The sequence below is a fragment of the Betta splendens genome, chromosome 6 (genome assembly GCF_900634795.4).
Source record: "Betta splendens chromosome 6, fBetSpl5.4, whole genome shotgun sequence".
NCBI lineage: Eukaryota > Metazoa > Chordata > Actinopteri > Anabantiformes > Osphronemidae > Betta > Betta splendens.
In genome coordinates, this window is record NC_040886.2 from 3,966,615 (window position 1) to 3,987,147 (window position 20,533).

Here is a 20,533-nt window from a genome sequence, read left to right on the forward strand (position 1 = left end):
GTGTGTATGTCTGAACGTATCCATCTATGTGTGTGCGTGAGAGTGCGTGAGAGTGTGTGTGTTGTGAGCGTGCCAATTAACTCTTGCTTCATTCATGTTCCCGTGCGCTGACAGAGCTCACAAGCTAGCCGTTAGCTAGCTAGCAATGTAGGACAAAATGTTTTATTTTACGCCAGCCGAGAAGATGCCGTGAGGGCCAAATAATTGTATTCGTGATAGGGTATCGTTTTTGGGGCGATTCAGGTAATAGCGGGACAATCTTTGTCCGATTTAATGACTACGGTTCCCGGCCCTTGGAGCACCAGCGCTCGAACAAGAGAGCATCCGAGCACCGTTTGCGTGTATGATGCGGGGACCTCAGTATTTGGTGAGTAGCTAACCCACGATACACCGAGCTGTTATGGGCAATATTATTTACGTTTTGCTAGACACCGCGGTTGTATATGCAAATACGCGGACCTCGTCGACGTTTACACGTTCCGCTGCCGTCTGGTTGTTATTTCCCCGTGACCAGATCGCTAACGTTACCGCGGCTCTTTCCTGCGCCTCGGCGGTTGCTAGCTGGTGGCTAAGCTAAGCAGCTAATTTTTCCTTGTTGCAGTGATCTTCGCCTGGAGACGAAAAACGTTATGGTGCGCAGACGCTGCCTTCTACCTTTTCGCCGCGAATCGTTGGGCTTTCAACACACGCAGGGGTGGAACTACAACACTGTTAAAATAAAGATTAAAATGCATAATTTAGCGCTAATCGCTCGCGTTGAAGTGTGTATGTTAATGAGTGTTCACTTGCTGTGTTTCGTGGATATTGCACATCTTATGGTAGCCCGCTGTTAATGATACAGATGACTCAATTAAGGCGCTTTAAACCTTTTGATCACCAGCTACAAGTAATATCGTTAATCATGTGTCTGACTATTTTGGGATGATGGATATGATTGATGGGACGCCTGAGCTTCTGTGAGTTCAGTTCATAAGGCAGTTCGTAAAGCTGATCAGCTGACTGCATGTAGTACTTTGTTTTAGTTCTTACATTACTAACCCAGATTCTCTTCCGTCTTCATTTAGTCACTAGGTTTGCTGATATGAAATGCTGTACAAATAGTTTTAAAAGTTTACGATTTAGCCATGGAAGCTGGCTTGTAAACTGTAAACCTTGAGTTGTTATAACAACCTAATTACACTTTTGTTTTTTGTTACTAAATTATGCACTTTGATGTTTTCACTCACTTTGAGTCTCCTCTTAACACAGAAAACACCTGAAGGTCAAGAATAAAGTGAAAGAAGGTGTCTCCTTAGATCTGCCCACGCCAGGCTGGTCACTCAGCTGTTCTCCTCAGCACATTGTTGTTCCTGCCTTCAAGTCCTCTGCCACGACGCATTGACCAAGAACCCTTTTCAGTTCTTTGGTTCCAGTAGCTGAAATGGAGTGAGTCATTCGTGATGTATTCTTGAAGCGCTCTAATGATTAGTGCATCATTAAAATGTGTTTGTCTTCCTTTTATGCTTCAGTTGGGCCGCGCCAGCTGCCAAGCTGAATCCTTACAGCCGAGCACGTATGACAGAGGCCTGGCAGCAGCACACTGTCGCTCCACCTCCTGTCGTCCACACCATCCCACCTGGAGCTGAGAATGCACTGGGCTGTGCTGTGTATGGTATTGTACTGCAGCCAGATGCTACGTCTCTACAACAGCAACAGGCACAGCATGGACAGCACAGCCATCAGCAGCATGGAAGTGGGCAACACAGCCATCAACAGCACCCCACCCAGTCCCAGCAGACCTCCCTGCAGGTGGGAGCAGAGGGAGGACATAAGTGTGGGGCTTGTGGACATGATATCTCTCATTTAGCCAACCCACATGAGCACCAGTGCATGGTGAATCAGGATAGGTCTTTTCAGTGCACTCAGTGCATGAAGATTTTCCATCAGGCAACAGACTTATTAGAACACCAGTGTGTTCAGGTGGAGCAGAAGCCATTTGTTTGTGGGGTGTGCAAGATGGGCTTCTCGCTTCTCACCTCATTAGCCCAGCACCACACGTCGCATAACAGCACCAACCCAATGAAATGTTCAATATGTGAAAAGACCTACCGACCTGGCTCCTCTGGCAGTACCACACCGAACTCAACCTCTCAGCAGACCAGCAGTGATGGGGCGTCAGCGAGCAGCAGCTCGTCCATTCTACCTTTTCCCTCAGCCAGAGACCGGCCGTATAAATGCCCTGTCTGCCAGAAAGGCTTCAAACACCTGTCGGAGCTCACGCGTCACGAGCGGGTGCACACCGGAGAGAAACCCTTCAAATGTGACACTTGTGACAAAGCCTTCAGCCAGTCGTCTCATCTACAGCACCATCAGCGAACCCACAGCAACGAACGCCCTTTTAAGTGTGCTGTATGTGAAAAGAGTTTTAAGCATCGCTCCCACCTTGTGCGCCACATGTACGTGCATTCTGGTGAGCACCTGTTCAAATGCAACCTATGTGAGTTGCATTTCAAAGAGTCATCCGAGCTCCTCCACCATCCTTGCCACCCGCAGGGTTCTCGCCCGTTTCGCTGTGCCACATGCGGGAAAGGTTTTAAGAGGCCCTCCGACCTTCGGCAGCATGAACGCACGCACTCTGAGGAGCGTCCCTTCCACTGTGACGAGTGTCAGATGAGCTTCAAGCAGCAGTATGCACTGATACGCCACAGACGCACACACAAAGACCCCACAGACCGGCCGTTTAAGTGTAACCTGTGTGACAAGGGCTTCATGCAGCCCTCTCACCTCCTCTACCACCAGCACGTCCACGGCTTGGACAACTTGTTTAAGTGCGCCTCATGCCAGAAGGAGTTCAGCCAGTCAGGAGAGCTGCTCAGGCACAAGTGTGGCGAGCCCTCCAACACGTCCCCTGACAAGCCGTATAAGTGTGACGTTTGCGGCAAAGGCTACAAGAAGAGTTCCACGTTACAGCGCCATCAAAACTCTCACTGCCAGGAGAAGCCCCTTAAGTGCTCACTGTGTGACCGTCGCTTCCTCTCCTCTTCGGAATTTGTCCAGCACCGCTGTGACCCATCTCGGGAGAAGCCGCTGAAGTGTCCCGACTGCGAGAAACGGTTTAAATACTCATCGGACCTGAACAGACATCGACGCGTACACACGGGGGAGAAGCCCTACAAATGCGGCCACTGCAACAAGGGCTTCAAGCAGCGCGAGCACCTCACCAAACACCAGAGCACGCACTCCAGAGAGGGACAGTTTAAGTGTGTGTGGTGTGGGGAGCGCTTCAGTGACTTAGGCTCTTTGCAGGACCACACGGTGCAGCACACGGCTGATGGAGGCGGTTACCCAGTCCCCCAGTGCTTATAAAGACATTTGTCCATGAGCAGACGGTCACATAAACAGCTTTTCCCGTTGTATTTTTCTCTGTGGGCTGTTGATTCGGCCAAACAATCAGCACATTTGCACAACAGTGCAATTACACTCATTCCATCAGTGCTACAGCAGGTCTTTCATGTGTTGCTAACCAGCCTGAAACTCAACATCATCCCAACTGCTCCGTGCCCTGAAACATAGAGGACTGTTTTGTCCCTTTTTAAAAGTTCTTTATTTTCTTAAACTCAAGCAGTGAAAAGGCCACTTAACTCCCATTAACCATCCTTTTAATAACTTAAATAACTTTATCTTTAATAACTTGGTCTTCAGACCAATGCATTTGTTTATCCCCACACAGGAAATCTAAAAACATCCACTGCTCTGGATTATATTGTTCACTCTATATATGGAAGGAGACAGCGAGAGGGTAGACTGGGGCTTAATTGTTTTATAATAGAAGGGTTGTGATTATTAAAACCTGTGAGATGATGCCTGGATTTATGGATTTTCCATTTTGTAGCAAACACAAGCCTAAAGCTGCACCTGATGCCAAAGGTGCGTAGTCTGACCAGCCACCTGTTCCCCAACAATAATATCCTTAATGGCTACTACAAACGCCCCCCTCCAACATGGGCATATATACAAATACATATACTTCACACCAATGAACTTGTCTTCTTCCTGCAGAGGTCAGTGCTGTTAGACTAAACAAAACTAAACAGCCTGTACATACTATGAATGTGAGTCTAGTGCTGGATGAGTTCTCACAACTTGTCTGTCTTTAAAAGAAAATGTACTGAAGAACTGTTTTTGTATTCTTGCTACTTTTTACCATGTAAAACGTTTTAACAAATGCTATTTTGTGGTTTTTTTGTAGTCCATATAGTGATTGTAATGGTATGTTGCAGGGATTCTCAAAGCACTGTGTGTGAGAGTGTGTGTGTGTGAGAGAGAGAGCTCTGTCAGAAAGGCACAGATTTGTATTAGAAGTGTTTAAACAGATGTGCGCCTTGATTTGTTTAATTTACTAACGCAGTTGTTTGTCGGGGAGAATTATTATTTCTGCAGCTGGTGTGAAACCTTCACCTCGCCCTGAGCTTGTGTCTGAAGGTAGTTTAACGAGCTGATCGCTATGAAGTTGATGAAGTCTGGAACCACCAGTTGATCCTTCGTCTGTAGTTAAATCCTGGTTTGAGTGCAGTATTTATTACAGACAGATTCGGCCACATCAATGGAAGCTTTGAAGTTCTGCTAAACCTTTGTTGGGCCTTATGGTGGCGCCGCAGCGCTCCTCTGCCTTCTTTTCCTCCTCCGCTTTCTGCTTGTAACCATGCGAGGTCAAATATATGCTAGTTGGTTTCACGAGCTGCCATGTTTTTGCTTTCTAAATCTGGCATCTGGACTTTGGCAAGACTTTATTATTACAATAACTGAAATTGAATAAGTACTGTATTTTTGTTATTGTTTTACATTTGTTTATATTGTTTTTTTACTGATTTTTAAAATTGCAATGACTATAGTTTTGGAGGGAGAGAACCAGGGCCTATGTTTTTTTGAAACATCTGTAAAACTTGTATTAAAATTGTGTCCAGTTGATGCTGAGGCCAGATCATAGGTTTTTCAGGTGGTTGTGTAAAGTCTGAACAACCACAACACAAACGCTGTTCACATTTGCCAAGAAGCGACTTGTTAATTGGTGCTGACACATCATCAGATGTTGATAATGAAAATAGACACTGCAGGATGAGGACCTCACATACTGCTGAGTGCTGACAGTAGACTTAACATTTGTAGTAGTAATAATAATAATAATAATAATAATAATAATAATACAAGTGTGCGTTGAAAGCCAAAGAATAATTCCAGCCCAGCGTTTGCTCTTAGTATTAATGAGTGTGACTGTCTGTCCTGTGTATTACTGAGTACTCTGGCAGTAACCAACCAATGCAATGTGAAATCCTGCATTTTGTCGTCACATGCTTGTTGGTTCTGGATTAGGTCCATCACATTTCAACAAGCAATCAGGGAAAGCTGAGATCTGTACAAGCACAAATCAAAGAAACCTACCATTCTATATAAAGTGAAGAAATGAAGCTGGCCACTTTATCTTGATTTTGGTTTCTGCTCAGTTCCAGAGAATGAACTCATCAGACCCTGGCGTCTCTCGCTCTCTGCATGCTTTGCTATGTTAGTTCCTGTGTTCTGTCCCTGGGAACTGGTGCCCACCCACCTCACTCTCCTCCCTTTACAGCACTGTTCCCTCCTATAGCTTTTTCAAATTGTATCGTAGTTTATGTGAAAGATGTGGAAAAAAACAATTGTTGAAAAGGGAAAAAAAAACTTTGTGGCGACGTACCGTTTGTGTACATTCATGCTAAGATTATCTGTATGTATGTAGCATTCAATTACACACAGCACTAACAAATAAAACTTTTTTTTATTTGTAACATTTTATGACTTGTGAAATCTATCAAGCAGGGATTCATCTCTTTGAGTAAGTACTCTTATATTGACCATGAAGAGTTGCTTTCAATTAGGTTGAGAATCAAAATGCGGCAAAAACATCCACCCACTGCACCTGATAAAGTGTTAGACCAGCTCTATGTTTTAAGATGACTTCCTGGTTAAAGTTAGTTTTGGTGTTTTTCAGAGCAGGGATGCGATAATAATATGTGAACAACAGGATTGGAAATCTGGATTTAACCACCTTTAAGCATTTGTCAAGTTGTGTCTTAGAACACAAGTTGATGCCAACAGCGCCACATTTCTGACTTATTATACCAGCACTCTAAACCGAACATCAGAAACATTAACAATGGAACCAACTGCTGCACTGTACTTTTTTGCGTCTTTCAGAAAGTGACCAACAAGCATGGTCATGTTTACTAGACAACCTTCTAGACACAATGGGATTGAAAATAAACTTTAATAATTACATCCTTTAATTGTGTAAATTAAATAAAGTGTCTTAAGAACACACAACCGTCATCGCAGGCCTAAATGTTCACTTATCAGATCGCATCCTAAGTCTGAAAACACACTAATATGTGACATCAGTTCACTCAATGATGCTTAATGATGTTTTACAACAGGTGGTTTCCTTATGCAACTACAATGTGTTTATGTTTAATCAGCAAATCAAAATTCTTTAAAACATACCTCGTTTTTTTAATTTACGCTATAAATCCACCACAGTGTCCAAATTTCAAATTAAAATGTATTATCAAGGCTTTAAAGTGTTTAAGCAAGTTTTAAAACTAATTTTTAGACATGATCACATCCTCGCCACGAGATGGCGTTGTTCCACAGAACAACGCGTTCCTTATGCTCACCCCGGCAGCCAGCGGCTTTCACATCCGGGCGGCTCTCTCACTTCTCTTCAAACGCAATTCGCTTCCCTTCCCCTGTGCTGCTGACCGGGGAGGTCCGTGGCTACAGAAGAAACCCCTGAATCCCCGCACCTTCGTCGGCGTCTGGCACGGCCCTCCCCTCCCCCCGAGGCACTGCTCTCCCGCACATCCGGTCGCACATGACGCTGGCTCCGCCGATGGTGGTGCACGGCGCCGAGCGCTCCCCGTCGGTGCGACATCTCCGCGCTGTAGTAGCATCGCTGGCTAACGTTAGCTAACAACATCGATCTCTCTGCTGCTCCAGCCCCCTCTCTCCCACCGGTCGACCCCTCGCTACCGAACCGCCACATTAACCGCTGATTGATAGCTAACACTGGACCACCGATGGCATCCTCCCTCCCAGCTCGTCCATCGTCTAGTGCAGGAGACCCGTTAGTTTCCTAACGGATTCAGGGCCCGCAGAAAGAGTAACGCTAGCGGGAGTTGTAACCCGTGATATTTCTATTACCCACACCCGTCCCTCCTCCCCCGTGGCCTTTTCAGGGGGTATTGCTTTTCTACCTCAACACCCTGATGCTTCCCTGTTTGTAACTTAGGCTGCTCTGCTACCCAGACTCCATATAGTCGCCTTTTATCTCCGCCGACAACGACTCTGCTGCTTGTGACAATCCGACCAAGGAGCGCTGCTCGGCGTGCACCGACCGCAGAGAATCCCGGTGGACGTCTCCAGGTCTCTGCATCCCCGTCTCTCCTTTTCTCGGTCTGGCTGCAGGCGGGTTCTAGCCAGCTGCTCCGTTCCACTTCACGCCCCCACACACCGCCTGTTGACGGGGACTGTGCCTCCAGCTCGCTCCAGCTCGCCCGCGGTCCTCCACCCCAGCAGATCCCCAGCGCCCGAGCCACGGGTCTCGTCATGCCGGGTCCGGTGGCCGGTAGCAAGTCCCGTGTGTACGCAGATGTCAACACGCTGAAGAGCCGGGAGTACTGGGACTACGAGGCCCACGTACCCAACTGGAAGTGAGGACATTTCTGTCTAATCAAACGCATGTTATTCGTGAGCACGTCGGATAACGGGAACGTGTGGCAGATGGATGTCTATTATTACGCACGGAGCCGTGAGGGTGTGATGACACTGATAGTACAGTCTGTCAGTGCTCAGCCCACCACTCTGCTGTTCTGACTGGGCTTCACTTCAGTCCCAGAGGCAACGCTTTGTGCCAGTGTCGAGAACACTCAGCAGCAGCTCATTCATTGAATAAATTGCAGATAGAAGACGGACAGTCTTTTATGACCTCCTCACGCTGTCGCAGCCTCTGATGTGTTTCTCCATCTGTCACTATAGTAACCAGGAGGACTACCAGCTGGTCCGGAAGCTGGGCAGGGGCAAGTACAGCGAGGTGTTCGAGGCCATCAACATCACCAACAACGAGAAGGTGGTCGTCAAGATCTTGAAGGTGAGCAGCTTCCTCTCAAACAAGAGTCTTAACTTATTCATGTGTAACGTGAAGAATTGTCTTTTTCTTTAAATGTATGTTAACTAAAATGTTACATACACTCATAACAAGTAGCCGCTGAGCTGTAGAGCTTGGATTCGATTCTCAGTCGAGTCATTTTCGAACACATTCATACACTTGATTAGGTTGATGCTTTATAGATCTTTTAATGTAGAGATAAAGGTTATAATGTTATTTTAAGTTGTGTTTTAATCCCTCTAAAAATATATGTTGTGATTTGTTTTAATTATTTATTAGAGTAGGTAATGATTAATAGATTTTTTTTATTCCATGTTGATCTTAGTGGGCAGATGTCATCTTTGTTACTCTCAGAGTTTGGACTGAAAATAAACAACGATAAAATAATTTTTAAAACAATCATTGTTCCCCGGTCTACATGGGAACACTAAGTTATCTGATTTAGTACTTCGATTGTCCAGTGTTCGCCCGTAGCCAGCTGGGATAGGCTCCAGCACCCCCGTGACCCCGCACTAGGGAGTAAGCGGTTCAGAAAATGGATGGATGGATGGATTGTCCAGTGTTTTTATACAATAAGCTGGACCAGTGACCTCGACATCAAGTCTTTTTCACCCAAAAAATGTTTTGGGGATTCGGAAGGAATTGGATGTGGATGTTGATAAGTGTCACTGTTAAATGAAGTAAAGAAAACTGAATCAAAGTTTACACACTTAAAACAATCAGAGGTTCTGAGCTTTTGCAAAGTAGATTCCAACTGTATTTATTTTGACTAGTCCAGAAGTTTCACAGTATAGATCTATTATTGCTTTTATTGTGGAATAGTTTGCTAAACATTTTTATGCCTTATAAGGTTGTGTTTCTACTTTGTGATTGATTGACTTTTATGCTCCCGCTCCTTACTTCAAGATATCTGGGTCCGTCTTGATGTAATTTATTTCAGCATTAATATGTAGTTATTCCACTGGATATTGATGCATAGTTCCCATTAGTGCTGTACATCGTAATTATGTAATCAAACAATATTTGTTCTCGCTTCCTTTAAGCAGAGGATTACGCTGTGGAGTCATTACTGAAACGGAATTAGTGTACTGTTGTGTTGCTGCAGTCTGAAGCATTGGTTAAGATGTCCTCTAGCCAAATATAGGCATTCTCATGACTTCCTGCTGCACCAGCATCTGTTTTGCTGTGGCAAGGAGAGTTCAACCCTTTAAGAACAAGTAGGATGGGTGCTGTTGGGAGTTGGTGTTCTGTCTTAGTGATCTCGCCAGGTTGATTGAATGCAAACGCCCGCCTCCTCCAACTGCACTATATGTCTTTGAACTGAGATTGACACTCTGGTGCTGAAGAATGCAGTAGTAGCAGTAGTGGCAGGACAAGCAGCATCAGCATGTTTCAGATCAGGAGTCTAAAGCAGCACGCAAGCAGATGCCTCTGCTTGCGTTTTTCCTCGTCAGATGCCCTAAAAACACCTTCCTGTTAAACCGGCGTCTTTTTCTTCCCGTCTGATTAGCCAGTCAAAAAGAAGAAGATCAAGCGAGAGATAAAGATCCTGGAAAACCTGCGAGGAGGAACCAACATCATCCGACTGGTGGACACAGTCAAAGACCCAGTGGTAGGATGCTGATGGCATTCACTGTTTTAAAATGAGAACACCCACTAATAGGGAACGTGAGCTGGGCTTAGACCGTCGTGAGACAGTTTATTTTTACCGTACTGATGATGTGTTGTTGCAATAGTAATTCTATTGCACGCGCCAAATGTTTAGAAAGCGAATAAAAGCAGCAAAATTAGCAGCAATCTAGCATAAATAAAATTCAGCATAGTCATGGAGACTGTTATGATACGCTCCAGTAGTTGCCGTTTTCTGCTCGGCAGGAGGAGAGTTCAGAGGGAAGGCCGTAACTCACGATCATAGCTTGCTGCCTTGATTACTCCTTTAAAGGCATTACTCTAGATGTGCACCTGCCGGGTGTGTAACAGAAAGGAGACACATTTTTAAAAATTCCCCTACGTTTTCTGAGCAAAGTAATTTTCACTGTGCACATTTTGGTTCATAATAAGTTATTCTTTATAAAGCAAGAACAGACTTTTACTCTATTTATCTATAGGCTGAATTCTTTCTATTTACATCTTGTAGCTTGCAGTTTTAGTTAGATAATATTGACTTTTGCAGCATTAACGCGCTGTTGTCCATGTATTTATGCATCCTTAGTCAGTCATAGAATAAATAAACTCACTGGCCACTTGATTAAAAAAAGCCCTGTACAACGAACGGCAGTTTTCTGATAATAAACCATGTGGGTAGTATGTATCAGACCAGAGAAAAAGGCAGAATCCATCTTTTAAAGTTTTCTACAAATCATCACTCTTTCGTGTTGTTCAGGCTTTACCTGTTGCTGCACAGGATGGCCAGCTGTCTGACAGCTGCAGCTCTGATGTGCTGTGCTGACGGACAGTGCAGGGTGAATGAATGTACAGGAAGATAATAATAATTTGGGTTCTTTGAGTTAATTTCTTGAAAAAATTTATAAATAATGTATAAATCCGAAATTCATTGACCAAATATTTTCATTCTAATTCTGCAGCAAATTAATAAAATGAATTTCTAGGAGGCATTGAAAGTGAACGTTAGGCTGGGTGTGATTCCTAATCCTCTCGTGCAGGGTGGAACCTTGTGCTGCTTTGTGTAAGGGGTGATCTGCAGAAATCAAGTCTGTAATGGAGAAGATTATCCAGATGTGGAGAATGTCTTTGAACTCACTTATTTCTATGTAGCCCACATTTTCAGTTTTTTAGGGTTTTAGGGGTTTTTATCAGCATTAAGCCTCTTGCAAACTGTGAGCTCAGAAAATATAAATAAAGCATGAGCGTGGGCCCAAAGATGGGCTCACAGCACATTCAGGTTTTCAGATCACTGACTCTGAGCCCCTTCCTGCCTTTGTAAGTGTGCCAAGTGTTTATTTGACCCCTCATCAGTCTGTTTGTCTCTCTGCTTTCGTCACAGTCCAGAACTCCAGCTCTCGTCTTTGAATGCATCAATAACACAGACTTCAAGGTAGCGTCACCCCCTCTTCCTCATGCTTCTGTGGGTCTCTGCTTTCCTCTAAGATGCTTTTATTATCCTGATGAGCGATAGTGGTGCACAGGCTTCAGACCCTCACTGTGATGTGTTTTTACTCTGCAGGAGCTGTACCAGAAGTTGACAGATTACGATATCCGCTTTTATATGTATGAACTACTGAAGGTGAGAAATCATTCATCTTTGTTATTAAAATAGAGGAAACTCTGAGTATTGCTCTTTGAAGATAGCGTTATCCCACCCAGTCCCAGGAACCCAGAAGCCTGCATTCCTCTGTGTATCTTTGCCTGATGTGTGTATGTCTCAGGCTCTGGACTACTGTCACAGTATGGGAATCATGCACCGTGACGTCAAACCCCACAATGTGATGATTGACCACCAGTTGAGAAAGGTAGGCGGTTCCCAATATAGTCCGTTTTCTTCTTCACACACCCACACACACACTCGCTTCTCTCTCATCCCTCTATTTCAGCGCTGCTGTTTTTACTTTCATGCTTTATTATCTCCTTGGTTTTGTCTATTCTTTCATTTTTTTCATTCCTTTGAATTGCTAATCCATTAGCACCGACCTTCATCCACAGAGCTCCTGTAATATGTCTAAATCTAAATAATGTTTCATCCTACGGTACCATCTTGTTTACGCATCTCTCTGGGACTGACTGAGCATGAGCAGTGGGAGGAAGCCCAGGGTATATGGCAATCCCACACTTCTTCCATTACTATCTTGTGTTAAACAGAAATGGATCTGCCCTGCTATTGTGGAGCTATCAGGGGTGTAAGAAAATATGCTTACGCTTGAGTAGTGCTATATTGCGTTGTAGGGATTCTGTATTGATTTTATAAAACACAGTGCAGATTTCTAATTAATAATTCACATACAAAGATTTTTGACAGACTTGGATTCCATCTGTGTTGTTGTTGCTTCATGTTATTAAAACTGAGTCTGTGTTAATCAGACTAACAAAAGGAAGCAGAATCATCAGCAGCTTGTTTTCTGTTCATCATTTATTTCCCCCTCTTAACACGGCCTGTGAGTTTGTTGAAGGAGGGCATCAAAATCTGGGCTCTCTCAATGTAAATACTATTGTTGTTTCTTTGCAATTAAAGGTAGCTGTTGAGTTTATTTTTAATAAAACTTACGTTTTACTGGTAATTGTAACACAGGAGTTCTTGTCTTGTTCCACTTTGACCAGCAGGGGGCAGCAGACTAACACACCTGTATGTTACCTCTGACTAGCGCAAAGACACAAACCATACCAAAATGTGCCAGTAGAGCCAAGCTTATATTAGATTAGTTCTGAGTCACGTATCAAGTGAAGCTAAATGAAAAGAAATTGTTTGTTTCCATAGCTACGCCTGATAGACTGGGGTTTGGCGGAGTTCTACCACCCGTCCCAGGAGTACAACGTCCGCGTGGCTTCACGCTACTTCAAAGGCCCTGAACTTCTAGTGGACTATCAGGTCACACAGAGGACATGCTGCCACAGCCTCACATTTTGGTCGGTTGCGGCTGTTGTTAATCTGTTTGTCTATGCTGTTTTTTCAGATGTACGACTACAGTCTAGACATGTGGAGCTTGGGCTGTATGCTGGCCAGTATGATCTTTCAGAAGGAGCCCTTCTTCCACGGGCAGGACAACTACGATCAGGTATGATTTAACAGATGCAATGATGTTATGATGCGGGTCACAACAGAACATTTATTGCTTACACACACACACACACACACACACACACACACACACACACACACACACACACACACACACACACACACACACACACAGGTTTGCTTTGAGCATTCTGCGTGTTCGTTAAGCACAGTGCGTCCTAAACGTGTAATGGAGACGGCCTAGATTTGTTTCCTGGCCCTCTCCTTCTTCCTCTTGAGATCCCTCTACTTAATTAAAGCAAACTTATCGCCTTACCTCACCTGACCGTCGTGTTTTCCAGCTGGTGCGGATCGCCAAGGTCCTGGGAACGGATGAGCTATTTGGCTACCTGCGTAAATACCACATTGAACTGGACCCCCGCTTCAAAGACCTGCTGGGACAGTAAGGCCACATAGTTAACCAAAAGATTAGAACAGTAGTGTAAGGGTTCCTTTTGCCCAACATGCCAACTGCTCTGTATTTGCTACTACTCCTGACAAAAGCCTCACTGCTATCAGGAGTGGTGGCAGTGATTTGGCTCTTTGATTTGAAAAGGAAGCCAACGGGTATGACACTCCATGTGCTACCCATGGTTAAAAAGCGGTTGCTGAGCTATATTCAGTTTTTTTCACTGCAAAAATTACGTAGTTGGGACTTGTTTTTGTTTGCTTGTATAATGTAATTAATTTAAAATGACTGACCTTTGTCATCCTTACTGAATGAATGCTGTTTTATGTGCTTATCAGACAGACACAGTGCCGTAGTAGTGCATGTGCTAGCAATAGTCCGACTCAGCATAAGCCTCCTGTGTCATGTGCATCCTTGCAGGCAGAGCAGGAAGCGTTGGGAACAGTTTGTGCAGACAGAGAATCAGCACCTGGTGAGTCCCGAAGCACTGGACCTGCTGGACAAGCTGCTACGCTACGATCACCAACAGAGGCTGACTGCTACAGAGGCCATGGAGCACCCCTACTTCTGTAAGCCACAGGGACACAGCCTGCAGAGCTGGCCGCTTGGTGCTCTTCCTCAGTGCTCTTCCTCTCTCTTCTTCTAGACCCAGTGGTAAAGGAGCAGTCTCTGTCAAACTCTGACAACAACCTGGTATCCAGTGGAAACACTACAGCACGGTGAAACCTAGGTAAAGGTTCCATGCTTGAGTGTTCAGAGTTAAACTTAAAGTGGTACATCTTCATGGATGGACACATGAATGAGTTCAAAGCAACACAAACTACACTGATTTCTTTGGGATTTTCCCCCCAGCCGACCGACTGACTGACCAGCTTACCTGTGTTAAACACACAGTAAACCTTATGCAGCTCAGTGTGTGTGACTTGTAGTGTCCTATTATTCCGGCTTGCCTCAAGTGTGACCCACCGAACTAAACATGACAAGAGCTTCTTGAATTTGTCCTGAACCCATCTGTAAAACTGTCCTGTCCTGATGGTTAAGTATCCACAGTGTCGCTAGTTACACATCGGCCCAGCGTGGTCTAATGTCCCCTCGTTTCTTTCCTTCTCCTCACTCCCTTTCTTTTGTGTCTTCACAGAGGTGGAAGAAGAAGGATGTTTGTTACCTCAACTTTGTACCCGGTTGTGACAGTAACTTTGACAAGTGTACAGTGACAATGGATCAAAGTAACTCTGACCAGTTACACACTCACAGATTTGTGCATACAGATACACACACACACACACACACACACACACACGCACACACACACACACACACACACACACACACACACACACACACACCCTCCTCCTCTGTATCAGTCTGTGATTGGCTTGTCCTGGTTCCCTGTTCAGCAGTTCGACCAATGAGCTTGAAGCTTCTTCCCCTTCGTCCCCTGAAACGGTCTTTGTCCTTCCAGCTCATGTAGGTCAACAAGGACAAACTGCAGTTCAGTCCCTCTCTTCCTTTTTCCCTCAAACCCGTTTAAATCATTGGCTCATCTTTTGCATCAGCATGGAGAATAATCAGGAGTGTGAGCCTGTACAAGTCCCCGACCCTCAAATAGCCCCAACCCATTTCTCCATTCGTCTGTCTGACCCTCCTCCTCCCCATCATGTACCCCAACAGGCAGACGGATGTCTTAGCACTACTCCAGTTCTGAAAGTGGCATGGTGGACTCTCTAGATAGAATGATGATAATAATATTAATGACAAATAAATGATTTTTATTTAGATGAACTTTGTCTGTGTTGGGATTGAATGAATTGCGTGTATATATTGGAAGGACACTGATGTTGACTGGCCCAACCAAAGCTCATGTGAGGAGGGGGATGACCTTGGCATGTCACAGACTTTCCCTTCCAGTGATTGAGCTTACGACAGTGAGGTAAAGTTTTCAATGAGCTTGTGGGGATTCAGAGCTTTAATCTGTGCCAGAGGCGCTTCAACCACTTACTGAATTACGTACAGTAAGCTTCGTACAGTAAACTTTTACTTGTGAGTGTGGTCTAGAGTAAACTAATGGGAAGATCATAGTTTTTACATTTTAAAATAACTAAAACACGCAGAATGTGAAGTGAGGCAGTTGTAGAGAATCATATCACTCGGGTGGGCAAACTTTGAGTTGAGGGAAACGATGGGTTTTAAACACTTGATTGAACCGGGGCAGAAAACATAAAACGTTCACTATTCACGTTTGCACCTAGCAGCGTATGAAGAGGTTCATTTAAACTAGATTCATAGAATGTTTATGTAATGAATATTCTCATGTACAAATAACTCTGCATTCTAATAACGAACATATGTACTTACACCAAAACCGTACAGCAGATGAAGCCTCTAAACTCACGTACCTGTCCACTATGGTCACCTCTGTGCATGAAAGGGTTAAGCAGTTAGCATCTGAGGCACACATACTGTCAGTTAACCATGGGGATAAGCCTCTTTACTCTGTTGAATGAGGTGTTTGTGAATCTTCCTGCCAGCCTCCACCGGCTTGTCTGGAAACGTGCATTGTATGTAAATTAGACGTGATCCTGACCCTTTTTGGACTAGCACAGGTCAGGTTAGAGCATGGTTCACGTTGTCCTGGTAACGCTATATCTATAGATAGATAAATAGATTAAACAGATATATATTAGATAAATGGATTTGATTTATAGGTGTTTCAAAATAACAAATACAGACACTTTTCACAGTAAAATGAATAAGTAGTTAATTAACTTGTTGACCAGTGTGAATGTGTTCATTGTTCAGAGGCCTCAGCGTGATGCAGTGACACCCGCTGAAGACACACCCCGTCCACAGGTCTGCACGCCAACAACCAACTGACAGCATGTGTCAGATTTCCTCGTATCGACAAACGCACAAAACACATGTTGACAGTGCATGACTACACATAACAGCTTCACTTTCTCTATATGATGAAGCATTTGACAGTCTCATTGTCAGAGGCAGCACCTATGTAAAGCCTGCAGCTAATACATCCCCATAGCATTCAGAGAGTGTGTATTGGACTCTTAACTAAAGTTACACCAGTGGCAAAGTATATATTTTGCGTGTTTAACGGGAAACTTTAACTGTATGATGGATATTGGGTTGTATATTATTGTGGTGTGTTAGACATATCCACTTCCTCAAAGTTCTCACTCACCCACACTCACACACGCACCCTGATGTACAGCTCCTAGCGTTGATAAAACATTGAAGAGTGAACTTGTTTGGTCAGTGCTTACTGTTGTCACTTCGGGGCCCTTGGTTTTCTTTTTTTTCTGTATGCAAAACACCAGATCAGCCACAGTCAGCATGTAAGCGATCCTGAGCAGTAAACAAACTCATCTAAATCTAATCTAAGCCTTTCACAGCTTTATACTCTAAAAAACATACAACAAACATACAAGATACCCACTCTATTTAACTGCTATATTAGAAGCTGCCTTTGGAAATCTGTTTTTGCCTCCTTGACTTAATTGAGTTGAGTTTTATCTTTCTTATTTCTGAGACTGAAGTTGCATTACAGGTTACATTTATTAGACTCAGCTTTATCTGCCCAGTGGTCCTGTTCATCCTGTTTGGCCTGTCCTATTAACAGACACCAGTTCTACAAGAATGCAGCCCGATCGCAGCTTCAGAGCACGAGCCCTAAACAGAACAGAACAGAACATAGCAGGTGCTCTGGGGCCTGACTCGCCCCCGTGTGAGAACTGGATTTGTTTAGCTTAAGCCACACACAAAGCCAGGCCCACCCATCATGGCTGCACAGATCCCACCGCCAGCATCACCTATGACTATTATGATCCATTCAACCACACAAAGTCTGGACACGGGGCTTCCATTATTTTTACGCATTTTAAAAATGTTTATTGCACTAGCAAATCACAAACACTACATGCAAAGGACAAGGCTGTCCTTGAAGAAATCTTTCAGTGTGATGTTAGTCAACGTCCTACATACAGATTATCACATAATAAAAAAAGCCCAAACTAATGGATTAGAGCTGGACTCTCTACTTGTCAGTGAGCAAACAAAAGGCTTAATACTCAAACTGATTATAGGTGGAGGGACAGTAAAGCTATAGAATAGTTACACTCATTAGCTCTTCAGCCATCAAAGGAAAAAGAGAACATTATAGAAGTAAACAGGAATGACAGGAGTCAAACAAGGTTCCACTCCAGTCTGAAAGAGTCCACTAATGAGGAAAACATCATGTCGCCATCTCCTGACAGACCACAAACCAAGCAAACACCATCCTCTAAGAGTTCAGTAGTGTGAGAGCGTATTCCACTGGAGGGTTTGAGATCCCACGTATCTGCTGGTGGTCAGATGTTTGCGGTCGGCCAGGGCTCATGGGTCAGCCGACGCGCTTCAGGCCTCGTTTGTGCCGGAGACAGCTTGGGAAGCACTTCTTGTCCCACTTGGAGCTGGGAGAAGCCGGGGTTTGGGACGCGGAGCCTTGCTTCCTGCGAAGAGAGCGAAACCAGACACGGGAGCATAGATATGAGAAGAGGAAGTGTGATGGGGGTTTGTTCTGGCAGTGACATGGCAGCCTTTAATTATTGAGCGCGGTCTCCTGTGGCCTGTGTGAATAGAAGCACTGGTGTGATCACAGCGTAGCGTGGGCCAGTCAGAACTGGCACAGACAGGAGGCTTATTAAGCTAAGATTCATTGCCACACAGAACTCTCCGAAGTCTAAATGATCAATGCTTATTCACTGTTAGATACTTCAGCATATTGCTGACAAAACCTTGACGAAGCACAAATTCAGCTCAGCGAAACAGGAAAAGTTAGAAAATGAGCTGAACAACAGGTTGCACTTCAGTTAGTGGAATAAGTTGAACCTGCTTTGAACCTGTTTGCCTGCAGTAAGACACTCAGCAGGGCAGGGTTGGAAGAGGTGGGAAACAAGGAGGGCTCAACCATTTAAATGGAGGATTGGTTGAACATCCAAATGACTCCCATGATGTTGAGCCTTGAACTTGTGCACATCCTGCATTTCCTCACCTGGCAGCGGCTGCAGCAGCCTCTCGGTTCTTGATCTGCTTTATGACCTTCAGCATGCGGCAGATCTGCCGCAGCGTCATCTTGGGAGCGTGGTAGGCCAGGTGGGGTCGCGGGGTGTAACGGGGTCCTCGGTACGTGAAGAGCGACATGTAGTTGCCTCCTCTGGGTCCTTTCCCATTGTTATAGCAGGATGCAAACTGGTGACGGTAGGAGATAAACTGGTTAGAGTGGAGCTTAAACCTGGTTTTGAATGAACATCAGTCAACATTTTGTTGATGTTGTCGAGCTAGTTGGCACAGACGAATGATGGTGTGATGAAAATCAATGGATCAGTTCTTCCATTTTACTGTTGTTACTGAGTTAGTTGGTGGATCTCTGGTGCTTCATCCCCTGAACCTGTAGCGTTTCAACAAACACTTTAAAGGTCCACATATTTCCAGGTGAGTCTCAGCTCTGTCATTCACACCACTTTTCACACCCCACCATTGTAATTAGCATATGAGCCCCAGACCCAATCTTTATCAGAAACCAGAGACACAAAGAATCAATCACACAAAGAGAATTCAGCTGGTCAGATTCGTTTACAGGGCCGACACCTGATCACACAGATTTACCTCTCAGCGCTTGTTAACCCATGAACACAGACTCCCACACGCATGAATACAACACCTGACCCTGCTATAAGATCTGCACCAGCTGTTATGTCCAGAGAAAACAATATTGTTGCACATTATGTAGTATCAAACGTACATATTACAAAATTATTACAAGCTTCTGCACTAAAGCTTCACACATCTCATCTAGGTTTCTTAAGACACTATAGAAAAACACCACTTTGTCTTGTTTCATCTGTGGTCATGGTTCAAAGGGCGCTAACGGCACAGTGTAACAATGACAGAGATCCATTTTAGAAATGTGCCCACACAGATACTTACGGGAACTACAGCTGCCATGATGGAGTGGTAGATGGCTGTGGTGAAGAAATAATGCTCCGTGTGCGAATGGATCCCTTCATGCCCACCTGGACGCACAGCGCAGCAATTAATATTCACAACACAAAACAAAGCCCGCCCACCTCTGACATCACCACAGTGAGGTCACTGAACAGCACACGTTCCTGATGCTTCGGGTTACAGGCGCTCACGCGCAGAATGACGCTGGTGATGTGCAGCCTTTAGAGGGGGAAGGATAGAAAACAGTGGAGCATGAGGACTAGCGGTGGGTGACGGGGAAAAGGGGGAAGATGACGATGGGCAGAGGAAACACCTAGACAACAAAAGGCTGGTGGAGCGAGGGGGGTGGGGGGCGGGTCACGCTCTAAGGTGACGGGCCTGAACAAAGCGCGCCACTGATGCATTACATATTGTCAGTCACTACAATATTGTGCTCCACTGATGGGAAGACACAACAGATGATTGGGCAAACATGATGCTGTTAGAATCATTTACCCAGTAGTAAGAGTTTGTACTAATAATAATAAAATGAAATCCATCATTTGTTAGGACTGGACCTTACTCTCTCATCGTGGCTGCAGCACTTTGCCAGCTTATGACTGGCAAAACTGTATTTATCTCTGCAGTTAACCCTTCCTCTGGGGGAGCAGTAGGCATCTACCTGTCAGCCACCAGGGAGCTAGTGTGAAGTGTCTTGCTCAAAGACACACCTGGTGCCAGAGGCAGGGATTGAACCGGAAACCTTGTGCTTCCCAAGCCGATGCTCTTGGTTGATTGTTGTCTAAACTTGCTTTTTGTCATTAAAGGTGTCTTTTCTTTGGCTGCAGAGTTATTCATAGTCCAAAAATAACAGCACCATGCTTTATTTATTATTGATGGACCATTATAGACAAATGGCTGTAAATGTGTGTCAATGAGTTAAATGTAGCTGCTAGATGCCTTTTCATAACGAATGTCCCTTTGTTCATCACTGGGCTTCCATCCATCCATCCATTCATCCATCCAACCCAGCTGGCTATGGGCGAGAGGCAGGGTACACCCAGGACGGGTCGCCAGTCCATGGCAGTCACTGGGCTTCTATAAGAGAAAATAAATATATTATAATATTTATATAATAAATTAATTCATTGTTAATTCTTGTGATTGGAGGTCAAACCAAATTAGCGCAGTTTAATGTAGACAGTTTATGTGTGTGGTGAACCTGGAGTTCAGCTATTTTTTTTTC

The 20,533-nt window shown here is 44.6% G+C and overlaps 2 protein-coding genes across 3 annotated transcripts; both read left to right on the forward strand.

Annotated features, from left to right (window-relative positions):
- The first annotated feature begins 18 nt into the window (after positions 1-18).
- znf319b (zinc finger protein 319b) lies at positions 19-5,800 on the forward strand. Of its 2 annotated transcripts, none has more exons than XM_029152654.3 (3): positions 19-367; positions 1,249-1,425; positions 1,509-5,800. In XM_029152654.3, exons 2-3 carry the CDS (start codon positions 1,421-1,423, stop codon positions 3,343-3,345), a joined length of 1,842 nt encoding a protein of 613 aa, XP_029008487.1. In that variant the 5' UTR covers positions 19-367; positions 1,249-1,420; the 3' UTR covers positions 3,346-5,800. The 2 variants fall into 2 exon arrangements, with proteins under 2 accessions (XP_029008487.1, XP_055365355.1); XM_055509380.1 differs by lacking the exon at positions 19-367 and adding an exon at positions 399-632.
- An 894-nt stretch (positions 5,801-6,694) lies between these two features.
- Positions 6,695-15,093, forward strand: csnk2a2b (casein kinase 2, alpha prime polypeptide b). The gene is made up of 12 exons (XM_029152658.3): positions 6,695-7,718; positions 8,044-8,155; positions 9,684-9,785; positions 11,178-11,228; positions 11,358-11,417; positions 11,560-11,643; positions 12,603-12,713; positions 12,799-12,900; positions 13,205-13,305; positions 13,732-13,880; positions 13,958-14,041; positions 14,450-15,093. Exons 1-11 carry the CDS (start codon positions 7,615-7,617, stop codon positions 14,032-14,034), a joined length of 1,053 nt encoding a protein of 350 aa, XP_029008491.1. The 5' UTR covers positions 6,695-7,614; the 3' UTR covers positions 14,035-14,041; positions 14,450-15,093.
- Positions 15,094-20,533: the final 5,440 nt, after the last annotated feature.